Here is a 12409-nt window from a genome sequence, read left to right on the forward strand (position 1 = left end):
TTTGTTTATGACAAACTGCGTTAATTGTTTTTCAGCTGACAGGTGAGAAATTCTGTGGACAAGAAAAACCGCCAAAATTTGCAGCCTACAGCAACACAGTGAAAATTACATTAAAAACCGACACTAGCGTTACAGCAAAAGGATTTTCGCTAACCTACACAACAACAGGTTTGTTTCCTTCAAATATTTGCGGAAAACATGTTTTTTCTCTTTTTTTGTCTGGATATTCGTTTCGGTTGTTTATTTTTCTTTATTTCACAGCCTTTAAACACTAATGAAATTTTAAGCCCTTATATGCAGATGTAAAGTTTTGTTAGGTTTTTACCAACATTAGTTTGTTACTTCAATTTAAAATATAATTATTACAACGCCAGAGCCGTAACTAGCATCGGTTCAGCCAGTGCTCTGAGGCCCAAGAACAAGGGTGGCCCGCGTTGCTCGATTTTAGGGTGAAATATGTACGTATGTTAAAAACGATGGTAAACTTTAATATAGTTTTTTTATTAAGAATATACACGTATAATTTTTTTGGAAAGCCAAGTTGCTCATTTAATGACTTATTCTATTCCTCATAAGGGCCTTTCGAATATGTTTTCACGTATGGAACGCATAGACGTCGTTTATACAAAGTTAAGCATCATTTTTTCGCAATTGGTATTACTCTTTGACGGAACAGTTGCAACCAAAGAATCAAATACAATTATCTGATTTTTTTATTATCGCTAATTTTCCTGAATGATTAACTCGAGGCCTTATTTTTGAAACATATTTTTAACTTATTTGTATACGACTAATGTATCGATGTTTACAGTATATTTGTACTATACTCTTAGCTAGTAAAACATCTTATCCCTTTAACTCCCATTGGAACAATGTGTCTCGAAGTAATTTAAGTATTATTAGGCGCATTTTTACATGCAAATAATTGCTTTTGAATCCCACTGGTGCAGCTGCTACGAAACATCCAAAACATAAAGGCAAGTGAGGTATTGGACTTGCGTCACGTACCTATTTAGCTGCTGCTAGACATTATGGTTTACATTATATAATATCATCAATTTAACGATTTTACTGTGCATGCAACATACATGTACATTGTACACACTGTGAATAGACTTGTTGCTTATAATTTTGCATTCTTGTGGAAAAGCACCAGTGGGACAAATGATACCGACAAAAGTATTCCTAAAATTAAAGAAATATTTAATGTTTGTTCGACATAACTAGCCTATATCAAACCTCGATTTAAATCTGCCATACTGCATATAACGTTACTTAAAGTTCCTTTGGCAGTTCTTATTTGGATCGTGGAAGCTAAACGGTCATATATGAGCAATTTAAATGGCTTTATTTTTCAATTGGACTGCTGTACATCTTCATGGCACAAATATATTGCATTGCACAATAGCAAAACATACAATCCAAAGTTTCTAAATTTTACTACCTTCCGATGTCTTCGTTGTACATTAAATGCAAGCTGCTGTTTAATCATACAAAACTTTCTTTCAGCCCGATGCAGTGACGATCAGTTTACTTGCTGGAACGGAAGTTGTATAAGCGAAGACCAACATTGTGACGGAACCGAAGATTGCATGAATGGAGAGGACGAAATAGAATGCGGTTGGTTTTCCTAATTGATTCTTACTTTTAAGTGCGCTAATAGGTTCCCTGTGATTTTTTTAAAGAATAAACAGTCTTATAAAAATTTTTGGATAATATTTTTGGATTTTTTTTTTTTGGATAATCCTCCCACGTTTATATATAATAAATTTTGTTATTTTAGTTCAACTATCCAACGCTGCCCACCACTGTGGTAAGGTGGATATTCCGCCAACATTTACATGGGTAAGTTAATCAATTTGCCTAAAACACAAACATAAATTCGTAATGATATTTTAAAGGTATGGAATACAATAAGTTGGCAAAATATATTTTTTTAATTGGAACCCAAATATTAGGGACATACCGGTACATAATAGCTTTACCTATTTAATATTAATGTACTTATATATTACTATCAGAAAACATTTTAGGGTGTTTGTTGTAAATGTTTTTTAGAGTAACTAAAAGTTTACGTCATATAGTTGATGTCTTTAAAATAAGGTATTTTAAAATTGTAAAGAAAACTATTTTTACAGTCGAATTCGAGTAAAAATTTTGTACATTGGATTGTTTGTTACATTTTCGATTATTTTAATTCTGGACATTCAGAATGTGATGGACATTCAGAATGTGTAGTTAGGTCGTTCAAATTTGGTAACGTACTAAATTTTGTCCATTAGGTTTTTTTCAGAGATTTTTCAAAAATCACATGTGTTTTTTTTAATGTTGTTGGATAACTTACTTCATCTTACGAATTAAAACGTTCAACATTATTGCTATTTTTATATAAATTGCATAGAATAACACTAGACATGTTTGAAAACCTCGGGCTCCTGCTAACTCAGTGTTTTTCAACCTTTTTGCTGGAGTGAAACCCTATGGAAACATTCCACCGGCTCGAGGAACCCCAGTGCAATAGTTTGGTTGTCTTATGCATGCATGCAACCTCAATTAGCTAAACAATTTAGAAATTGCGGAACCCCTGGACTTACTAGCGGAACCCTAGTTGAAAACCACTGTGTTAACTTGACATTTTCTGATACTCCAGGATCCCCGTATAGTTGGCGGTAGTCCGGCTCAACCGGGGTCATATCCATGGATGGCGATGTTGTATAAAGATGGAAAGCATGTTTGTGGATCAACCATCATCAACAAGGATACCGTCCTCACCGCAGCTCACTGCGTGGCTCAAAAAAACAGCACGTACGTGTTGCTTTGCGTTTCTTACTAGAAGTTTTTCTGCTTGAAGTATTAGCAACATATTTGCGCCTATTGTCAAAATCCCAAATTTAGTGAAATTGTTATGGTGTTCCGAGCGCTACAAGAGGCGTCCTAAAAACGTATTAAGATGGGCGAATATTCGCATAACAACAAAACGGCACCGAATAATAAGCTACCAGTGTCTAAAAATGTCTCAAATGTATAATTGGTGTATCTTCATACTAAATTCACAAATACATGAATTAGTTTGGTAATGAGGGCAACAAACGGTGTCATAAAATAGTGAATTTCTTTAACATGCTGTACTTTAACTGATATTGTTTGAAGGTATGCTGTCCACGTTGGAAGGCATTTCACAGAAGGTTCTACTAGCATAAACCAGACTTATTCCGTGACTTCCGTTATTCTCCCAAGTAACTATACTATGTAAGTAAAAGTAAAAAAACACTACATTTAGTACTTCCACATCGGTTCATGTAACTGCACATGTGAGTTTAAACGAAACATTTGTTTTTTAGCCCACGAAATGGACAAGATATTGCACTTTTGAAGCTTGACCGATCTATAATGTTCGAAAAAAATGTTCGTCCCATCTGTCTACCTCCTTCCGGAGTTGGAAAATTCGAGCTCAAGCCAAAACAAAAATGCATTGCCACAGGATGGGGAGCGCTCGGTTTAAAACACTCATTGCTTTTCTTTTTGTTTAGAATTATATTAACGACTCGCAACAATGTATAAAATACGGTAGTTAACATTGTAACACTTTTTCTAACACGAGTCACTTGACTCATTGTTGACCAAAGTTTGACTCAAGTCACTTGTTTAACAGACTTATAAAGTAATTTTGTCCAACTTAAGTAAAGTCGAGTCAAATAAAACATGGACTTTAGTCATTACAGCCCTGCACAAAGTTTGAAAATCATCCTCTATATTTAACAAAAGCCAACAAAAAATGGCATTTTCAGAATTAAAAACATGAAGAGACCAAATACTTTACTAGCTTGAATTAGGGTAAATTATATGTTTAAGAATAAAAAGCCACGGGTAAAAGGTTTCGACGAATTTTAATAGCAGGTGCTGTCGTTGCCATTTAAAGCGAGCATTTTTTTACCAAATAGAATATGGTTCTCCGTCTTTGGCTAGCGAGTTGTACCAAGTGCGCTTGTCAATTCTCGACCGTGAGGTATGCAACAAAAGTTACGCAAGCGCGCCGACTCCTGCTTTCCTATACAACTCACAAATATGCGCAGGAAGTATGTCAGGAGGGTTCGACACTTGCCAGGTAAACGCAATCCGTTTTATCTATAAACCAGTGTTTCAAAACATAACGTGCGCGTAGGTCAACTTTTTTAAAAACCTCACCGCATATGGGCAAAGTGTGGTGCGTCGATAATATAGATTTCCAATTAGTTTTTATTTATTCGCCTTCAAATAAAATATAGAAATACAACAGCAATTGCTATATAAAGTAGGCTAGATAGTTTGACAGGTTAGCACTATAATTATAAATCAATCTGAACTCTCAGCTTTTTTAGGTAATTTATAGTACAACCTATATGGAAATAATTCATATATTACAAAGTTGTACTTAACAAATTGTAAATTTTTCTGTCGGCCTATGAAGGGCGATTCCGGTGGACCTTTGGTGTGTTTATTTGGTGCAAACACGTGGTATCAAGTGGGGATAACATCGTACGGCTACGGTTGCGGAGATCCAAAATATCCTGGTATTTATACCAAAGTTTCCTACTACTATCATTGGATCGCTCAACGTGAGTTTCGTCTAATCTGTTTAAATTTTGCTTTTGATGAGCTGGTTTCCAATTAGCATTCTAGCAAACAGTGCAAAGCAAACTAGTTTAATCGCGAAAACAGTATCAACAACTTTTATTCGCTACAATTTAATACAGACTTTATTCAAAGTACACAACCGGTATCATTTCCTTATCTGTGATTCAAATATTTGTGTATTACTTTATTTGATTATAAATTTTGCTTATAAATGTGTATTATTTTTCAGAACTAAACGAAACTTTACCAACTGGGCCACCTCCAGGTAACTGTTTTTGTCTACTTTTACTTCAATATAAACTCAAAACGAAGTAGAAATTTCTTATATTAATCCTCTTTAGTCACAAGGGCTTCAACCGATGTGACATCCATAAATCCAACGACAAACTCGGTCAATTCGGAAACACCCAGTAAGGAATTTCCTATTTTCGTATATTTCTTTAGAATAGATTGATACTGTAGATCAGTGGTCAGCAAACTGTAAGCCGCGTCTTTAATGTGGGCCTTTGATCAATCTTAAGTGTGCTGCGAGTCAGTTGTTTTTATTTGAGTTTTATCATGTAATTGTGGGCCACGTGAAAGTGCATTTATTGTACTGTATTTTAAAATTTTGTGTGAGAAAGAGTTTTTATTTTGGTTCATTGTCCATAGGTGTCTTCTAGCCAAGTTTCCCCATGTATGGCCTAGCCCAGTGCTTCTCAACCTATGGGTCGCGACCCCAAATTGGGTCGCTATTTGGTTTGGTTGGGTCGCCGACCGCAGTAGCTCACATGTTTATATTATTTGAGATTGGTTCTGAGAAAGAAATTTGGAAAATTAAGGAAGCAATACAAATAATGTCTTATAATAATTTTTAAAATTCTAAATTCTTTATAATCCCTATTTTTTGTTCGCTTACAAGAAAAAAACAATTGGGTCGCCAAAGCTTAGTTGTCATACTTACGTTTAATATTTGGGTCGCCGCGAAAAAAGGTTGAGAAGCACTGGCCTAGCCCTATACAAAAAAAAAATAAATGCACGCGAATGTAGCCTACTGCGTTTCAGCTGTATATTTGCGCACGAGTTCGCTCAAGAACAGCATGTATTTTTGGGATTAATTGTTTTCTAATATAACTTTATTACGTTATCCTAAAAGTTTCCATGTGTCCCAATAAAAACTCCTGATTGTTTTCTGTTGTCGTACCAGTTTCTCGTAGTGGGCCTCAATGCTCTTAAAAGAGTATTTTGCCGACCACTGATGTTTATACTGTAGATATATATTTTATTTTCAAATTTGTAATGGTTAACATGATATGCAAATGAACAAGGTAGACGTGTAGGGTGGTGAAAGACGTCGTCATGTCAGACAGCCTTTTAAACGCTCTTGTGTTACTGTTCAGCGAAAACTTGAATTGTAAGGTTGAAACACTATAAACACTGTACAGCGTACACCTTCATGTTTTTTAATTTTCATAAACGTGTACACTTGTTTTAAGAAGAGTAATCTTAAAGTCAATCAACTTTTTTGTTTATTTTCAGCTACGTCGACTTCATTTACGAACTGGAATACATCAGTAACATCAAGTAAGTTAGCTACATTTTTAGATTATTAAATAATCAATTCAGTATTTATAATTACTCTGCAAAATTGTTAGTCGGTAAAAAATAAACTCGAGTCCGACTACGGTCAAATGTGCCATTTCGTCGAGACCCGAGTCCGACTCTGACTCTACGTCATGTATTCCGCCAATTTACGTAACTAAAAACTATGTATATTCAGCAATCCACTTACAGTATTAGGGTGTCATATAGCTCATCCACTCACAATACACGGTTGAAAAATATTCACCATATGCTATTCCGCCTTTACAATTTCCAGTTGGCGACAATATCAGTTTTTAAATGTGGTACTGCACATGACCACGTCGGACTCCAGAGTCGAGTAGTTTTACGTATAGTCTTACCCGAGCCCCGAGTCCCGGGTCCGACTTCAGCAAAACAAACCGACTCCGTCGAGTCCCGAATCCCGACTAATACTCCATAACCCTATGTGAGGCATGGCGTCTTTATGCTGAGAATAATCCCTCATAACGCAAACGATGCCATATTTAAAAAGACGCATTGTTTTTGTGCAAATTGCGATAAATAAAATATTATAGACTACGTTGAAAATACCGTTATTCCTTGTTATGTATGGGGCCTTAAGGCTGAGAATATTCCTTCATATAAAATAAACATACGAATACATTTAAGATTAAACTAGATTTTTATAGTATACCTAAGCTATGTGTTGCATTGCTTCGTGCCTATATTTTGGAAAAGAGGCGTCGGGCTGTATTTTGCCCATCCCTGATATAATTATTGCTTAAAACATAGAATTACTGCGTAAGTGTTTCTGATTTAAAAAAAACACAGTTTTTAATTGTATTGCTTTATTTTCAGGTACCTTGAACAATGTTAATCCTACAAGTAAGTTAGTCACAAAAAATTCAATGTAACCTAACATGTTTTTCAAAAGTATTTTGTTTTATAGGCCTATAAAAGTAACTCCTCGCAAAATTGTTCTATTATAAATTCCGTATATAGTTGGTAGCATACTTAAAATAAGCAGGGCATATAGTTAGCCCAAAACCTATAATAATTAATTGAAAATTCGCACAGTGATTACAACAAAATGGTTTGTGTTTAAGTTTGTACTACAAATTGCAGTGCCAAGGGGTTTGATGCGATGGTTTTTTAAAAGACCTTCAGAAAGATGGGATAATAAGGCATCGTAGGACGCATATAAGAGTTAATATTGTTTATATTTAGTTTACACTTTTGCATTTTTGTTAAAACCATGCCTAATAACAATTTATGTTTAATTTAATATGGGTCGCGACCCCAAATTGGGTCGCTATTTGGTTTGGTTGGGTCGCCGACCGCAGTAGCTCACATGTTTATATTATTTGAGATTGGTTCTGAGAAAGAAATTTGGAAAATTAAGGAAGCAATACAAATAATGTCTTATAATAATTTTTAAAATTCTAAATTCTTTATAATCCCTATTTTTTGTTCGCTTACAAGAAAAAAACAATTGGGTCGCCAAAGCTTAGTTGTCATACTTACGTTTAATATTTGGGTCGCCGCGAAAAAAGGTTGAGAAGCACTGGCCTAGCCCTATACAAAAAAAAATAAATGCACGCGAATGTAGCCTACTGCGTTTCAGCTGTATATTTGCGCACGAGTTCGCTCAAGAACAGCATGTATTTTTGGGATTAATTGTTTTCTAATATAACTTTATTACGTTATCCTAAAAGTTTCCATGTGTCCCAATAAAAACTCCTGATTGTTTTCTGTTGTCGTACCAGTTTCTCGTAGTGGGCCTCAATGCTCTTAAAAGAGTATTTTGCCGACCACTGATGTTTATACTGTAGATATATATTTTATTTTCAAATTTGTAATGGTTAACATGATATGCAAATGAACAAGGTAGACGTGTAGGGTGGTGAAAGACGTCGTCATGTCAGACAGCCTTTTAAACGCTCTTGTGTTACTGTTCAGCGAAAACTTGAATTGTAAGGTTGAAACACTATAAACACTGTACAGCGTACACCTTCATGTTTTTTAATTTTCATAAACGTGTACACTTGTTTTAAGAAGAGTAATCTTAAAGTCAATCAACTTTTTTGTTTATTTTCAGCTACGTCGACTTCATTTACGAACTGGAATACATCAGTAACATCAAGTAAGTTAGCTACATTTTTAGATTATTAAATAATCAATTCAGTATTTATAATTACTCTGCAAAATTGTTAGTCGGTAAAAAATAAACTCGAGTCCGACTCCGGTCAAATGTGCCATTTCGTCGAGACCCGAGTCCGACTCTGACTCTACGTCATGTATTCCGCCAATTTACGTAACTAAAAACTATGTATATTCAGCAATCCACTTACAGTATTAGGGTGTCATATAGCTCATCCACTCACAATACACGGTTGAAAAATATTCACCATATGCTATTCCGCCTTTACAATTTCCAGTTGGCGACAATATCAGTTTTTAAATGTGGTACTGCACATGACCACGTCGGACTCCAGAGTCGAGTAGTTTTACGTATAGTCTTACCCGAGCCCCGAGTCCCGGGTCCGACTTCAGCAAAACAAACCGACTCCGTCGAGTCCCGAATCCCGACTAATACTCCATAACCCTATGTGAGGCATGGCGTCTTTATGCTGAGAATAATCCCTCATAACGCAAACGATGCCATATTTAAAAAGACGCATTGTTTTTGTGCAAATTGCGATAAATAAAATATTATAGACTACGTTGAAAAGACCGTTATTCCTTGTTATGTATGGGGCCTTAAGGCTGAGAATATTCCTTCATATAAAATAAACATACGAATACATTTAAGATTAAACTAGATTTTTATAGTATACCTAAGCTATGTGTTGCATTGCTTCGTGCCTATATTTTGGAAAAGAGGCGTCGGGCTGTATTTTGCCCATCCCTGATATAATTATTGCTTAAAACATAGAATTACTGCGTAAGTGTTTCTGATTTAAAAAAAAACACAGTTTTTAATTGTATTGCTTTATTTTCAGGTACCTTGAACAATGTTAATCCTACAAGTAAGTTAGTCACAAAAAATTCAATGTAACCTAACATGTTTTTCAAAAGTATTTTGTTTTATAGGCCTATAAAAGTAACTCCTCGCAAAATTGTTCTATTATAAATTCCGTATATAGTTGGTAGCATACTTAAAATAAGCAGGGCATATAGTTAGCCCAAAACCTATAATAATTAATTGAAAATTCGCACAGTGATTACAACAAAATGGTTTGTTTTTAAGTTTGTACTACAAATTGCAGTGCCAAGGGGTTTGATGCGATGGTTTTTTAAAAGACCTTCAGAAAGATGGGATAATAAGGCATCGTAGGACGCATATAAGAGTTAATATTGTTTATATTTAGTTTACACTTTTGCATTTTTGTTAAAACCATGCCTAATAACAATTTATGTTTAATTTTAGTCACAACTGCGATTGAAACGACCACATGTAAGTTGACGTTATTAAATGGTAATAATTAAACTAAAAAACTGTATATAGGTTCGTATAGTTAACTTTGAATGCAGGTTAACTTCCGAATTCGACGCGCCATGTTCTCTCCATTTTGTAATTAGGATTATTATTAGCAACAAGTTATTTTTCTTTTTCAGCGAGAGGACATCACCAACTGAACAAAGTTCACTTATTAACGACTATTATGATTTCTGGACTTTCTTTGCTCCCCTTTTACTTGTTTAATTAATACCGAAAAAATAATACCATTGTTTTCATGGTAAAGTGTCGTTTAATAAGAGTGATTTATTTGACCTTTCTTACAAACCTATATATTAGCAAAACGGGAATGTCCAAAACTTGACGTCATTTCGATATTTTAAACAAAAAGTATCGCTATCCGATCTGATGCAAAATTACATTAGCATGTTAAAATCGGAAAAATTGTTGAAAGGTTCGAGGTTAATTTTGGTTATTAGGCCGAAGTTTCCTTTTTTTCCGTAAGCCAAAAATGATCTTGGAATTTTTTATTTACTGTTTTCTTATTAACTCCCCCAAAAATAACAGTATCTATTGTTTTTTCTATTCTTTTCGCTGATGCTGTGTATCTAATCCCGCGTGCTTATGTTTTACTAACATTTTAACATTTACTGCTCATTGCTTATTTTGTAGAAAAATGCGTATTAAGCCTACAGCCCTACGCATTGTTAAGTTCGTCGATAATTAGTTTTTACGAGCGCGGTAACGATATGGTTTGGTATGAAAATAGTTGACGTCCAGTCTATGTGCTAAACTAAGTTTCATTCCGATAGTCGGGTCTTCAATGCTCTTGTCTGGCTTTTTAGCTGATCGCTTTCTTTAGTCTGATTAGTGAAATAAATTGTCCGGCTGTCAATGCAAATAAAATAGTAGTTAATCATCTGCAACACAACTGCAACATGTATGACCGTTGACCGATTGAGAGTGATGTAGGTGGGCGACTATTTAAAAACGGTATCAATATTAACCTAATGGCCGCTGTTTGCCAGGGCAGTGGGGAAAATCTCGTCAGTAGTGACCACTAACATCTCACGTATAGTTTGCTGTTCACTGTCAATGTTTTTTTTTCAATATAGCCAATAGCAGTGTTTTTATTTTTTTTACCTTACGGCGCACCCGAAGACCTTTAAAAACCCGACGGCGCATCTAGTGAACGAAGCGATCTCTTATTATTTTACTTTAGTTAGTCCAGTGTTTCTTTTAAAATGCTTGTATACTGGTATTTTATGGTATTACAGTTGCTTAACATTTAAAGAAGTGTGGGATAAAGTAAAAATAACAAATATATTTTTAATTTAATTTTCTCCTTGCTCCACGGCGCATCTGGCAACGTTCCATAACGCGCATGTGCATCACGGTGCACCGGTTAAAAAGCGCTGGTCTAGAGTCTCGTCTCATTTAAAGCTTTAAAAAAATCAACATTAGTTAAACGTAATAAGGAGGAAAGAGTTCCTAAACATAGATATATTATTTTTCTGACTCACACACACGTTACTAGAATTGTGTAGTAGGCTATGCTAATAGCTTATTCATGAATCATGCATATCACGTGCTGTTAATTCTCTTTTAATTGGTGGTGTGACATCATGGTTTGAAAGTGTTTATGTGTAGTGCATGATTTTTAACACTGGACAAAGGTTTTTTTCGAGGGGACACTAAAAACCAGTGTGCTACCTGTGAAGCCAATGGTATAGTGTTATTACGTACTGTAGGCAAATTCCAAAAACAAAACAGTTAAAAGCCTTGTTGGTTTTGTTTAAAATAAATACTGAGCTTATCAGGCAACTTTGGTAAAAATATTATTCGAAGTTGGTATTTCGTTCATAGTTAGCCTAAGCGAATGTATTTCCAGCAACACCATCGGATTTTACCTAAACAAATCATACTCAAACGTAAATTAAACAAAACGGTTCCCCGTCAACGCAAGCAATGGAATGAAATGGAATTTTTATCCCCGCCAAATTAAAGGTATTTATCCCGACAAAATTAAAGGCCTTTTCCTAGTCTGATTGATTACGGCAGTCACGCCTTGGCAAACGAAATAGTTGAACAAACACTGGCATTCTTGTGTGGTACCGTTAGTGTTCTATCAGAAGTTTTTAAGTGCGAAGGCGTTGCCACGGCACTGCATTGCGTCAGGTGTTGAGACAGCTCCACCGCTTTTAAAATACACAGTAATACGCGCTTCCCGCAAAGCGTGGGCCGTGTAATAGTGTCCGGAAGGATTGTTTGTTGTTGCTATTCGCAAAGTGACGAAACTAAAGTGAGTGATTTCAAATGATGATTAGTTAAAGGCTGCAGCACATTAGTAGCAAGTTTTATTACCACGAGAAAGATTTTGTGACACACCTTTTTAGTTATGGTCACAAAGGTTTTCACATTATGTCACTAGCGTCAAGGCAGCACTGCTTTGAAATGCAGGAAATAATTTTTGAAACCTGATATCCTAACAGTTCACACAGGATCGGGCGATTAGTTGATAGTTTTTACTACATCATAAATGTTGACGCGGATAGCTAAACTAAGATATCCGCACAGTAGCTGGGAAAGTCAATTCAGCATACGAAACGTTATTTTGTAAATACTTCGTCGCGTTCTTACGTCTGAAAAAAATACAAAAGAAAGAATGTTTAAAGGAAAAAGGCTATAGGCTACTCGGTAATGAAAATGCTATATATAAAATCAGTTGGGTACGGTCAGTCGGTCAGATTTTATCAAAAGTATGTCAAAAAT

At 35.2% G+C, this 12409-nt stretch overlaps 1 protein-coding gene across 1 annotated transcript in view; it reads left to right on the forward strand.

The window, feature by feature from the left end:
• The window catches only part of LOC146163885 (uncharacterized), a 59282-nt gene extending 49273 nt beyond the window's left edge, over window positions 1–10009 (forward strand). Inside the window, exons 63-76 of the mRNA XM_083380620.1 lie at window positions 36–168; window positions 1510–1620; window positions 1784–1845; window positions 2651–2805; window positions 3151–3249; window positions 3342–3496; window positions 3942–4105; window positions 4448–4595; window positions 4844–4879; window positions 4956–5024; window positions 6133–6177; window positions 7036–7062; window positions 9608–9634; window positions 9796–10009. Of these exons, the coding sequence (XP_083236746.1) occupies window positions 36–168; window positions 1510–1620; window positions 1784–1845; window positions 2651–2805; window positions 3151–3249; window positions 3342–3496; window positions 3942–4105; window positions 4448–4595; window positions 4844–4879; window positions 4956–5024; window positions 6133–6177; window positions 7036–7062; window positions 9608–9634; window positions 9796–9887 (1323 nt within the window). The 3' untranslated portion in view covers window positions 9888–10009. The remainder of the gene's footprint in view (window positions 1–35; window positions 169–1509; window positions 1621–1783; window positions 1846–2650; window positions 2806–3150; window positions 3250–3341; window positions 3497–3941; window positions 4106–4447; window positions 4596–4843; window positions 4880–4955; window positions 5025–6132; window positions 6178–7035; window positions 7063–9607; window positions 9635–9795) is intronic.
• Window positions 10010–12409: the final 2400 nt, after the last annotated feature.

This window comes from Ascidiella aspersa, chromosome 2, assembly GCF_963924565.1.
Source record: "Ascidiella aspersa chromosome 2, kaAscAspe10.2, whole genome shotgun sequence".
Lineage (NCBI taxonomy): Eukaryota > Metazoa > Chordata > Ascidiacea > Phlebobranchia > Ascidiidae > Ascidiella > Ascidiella aspersa.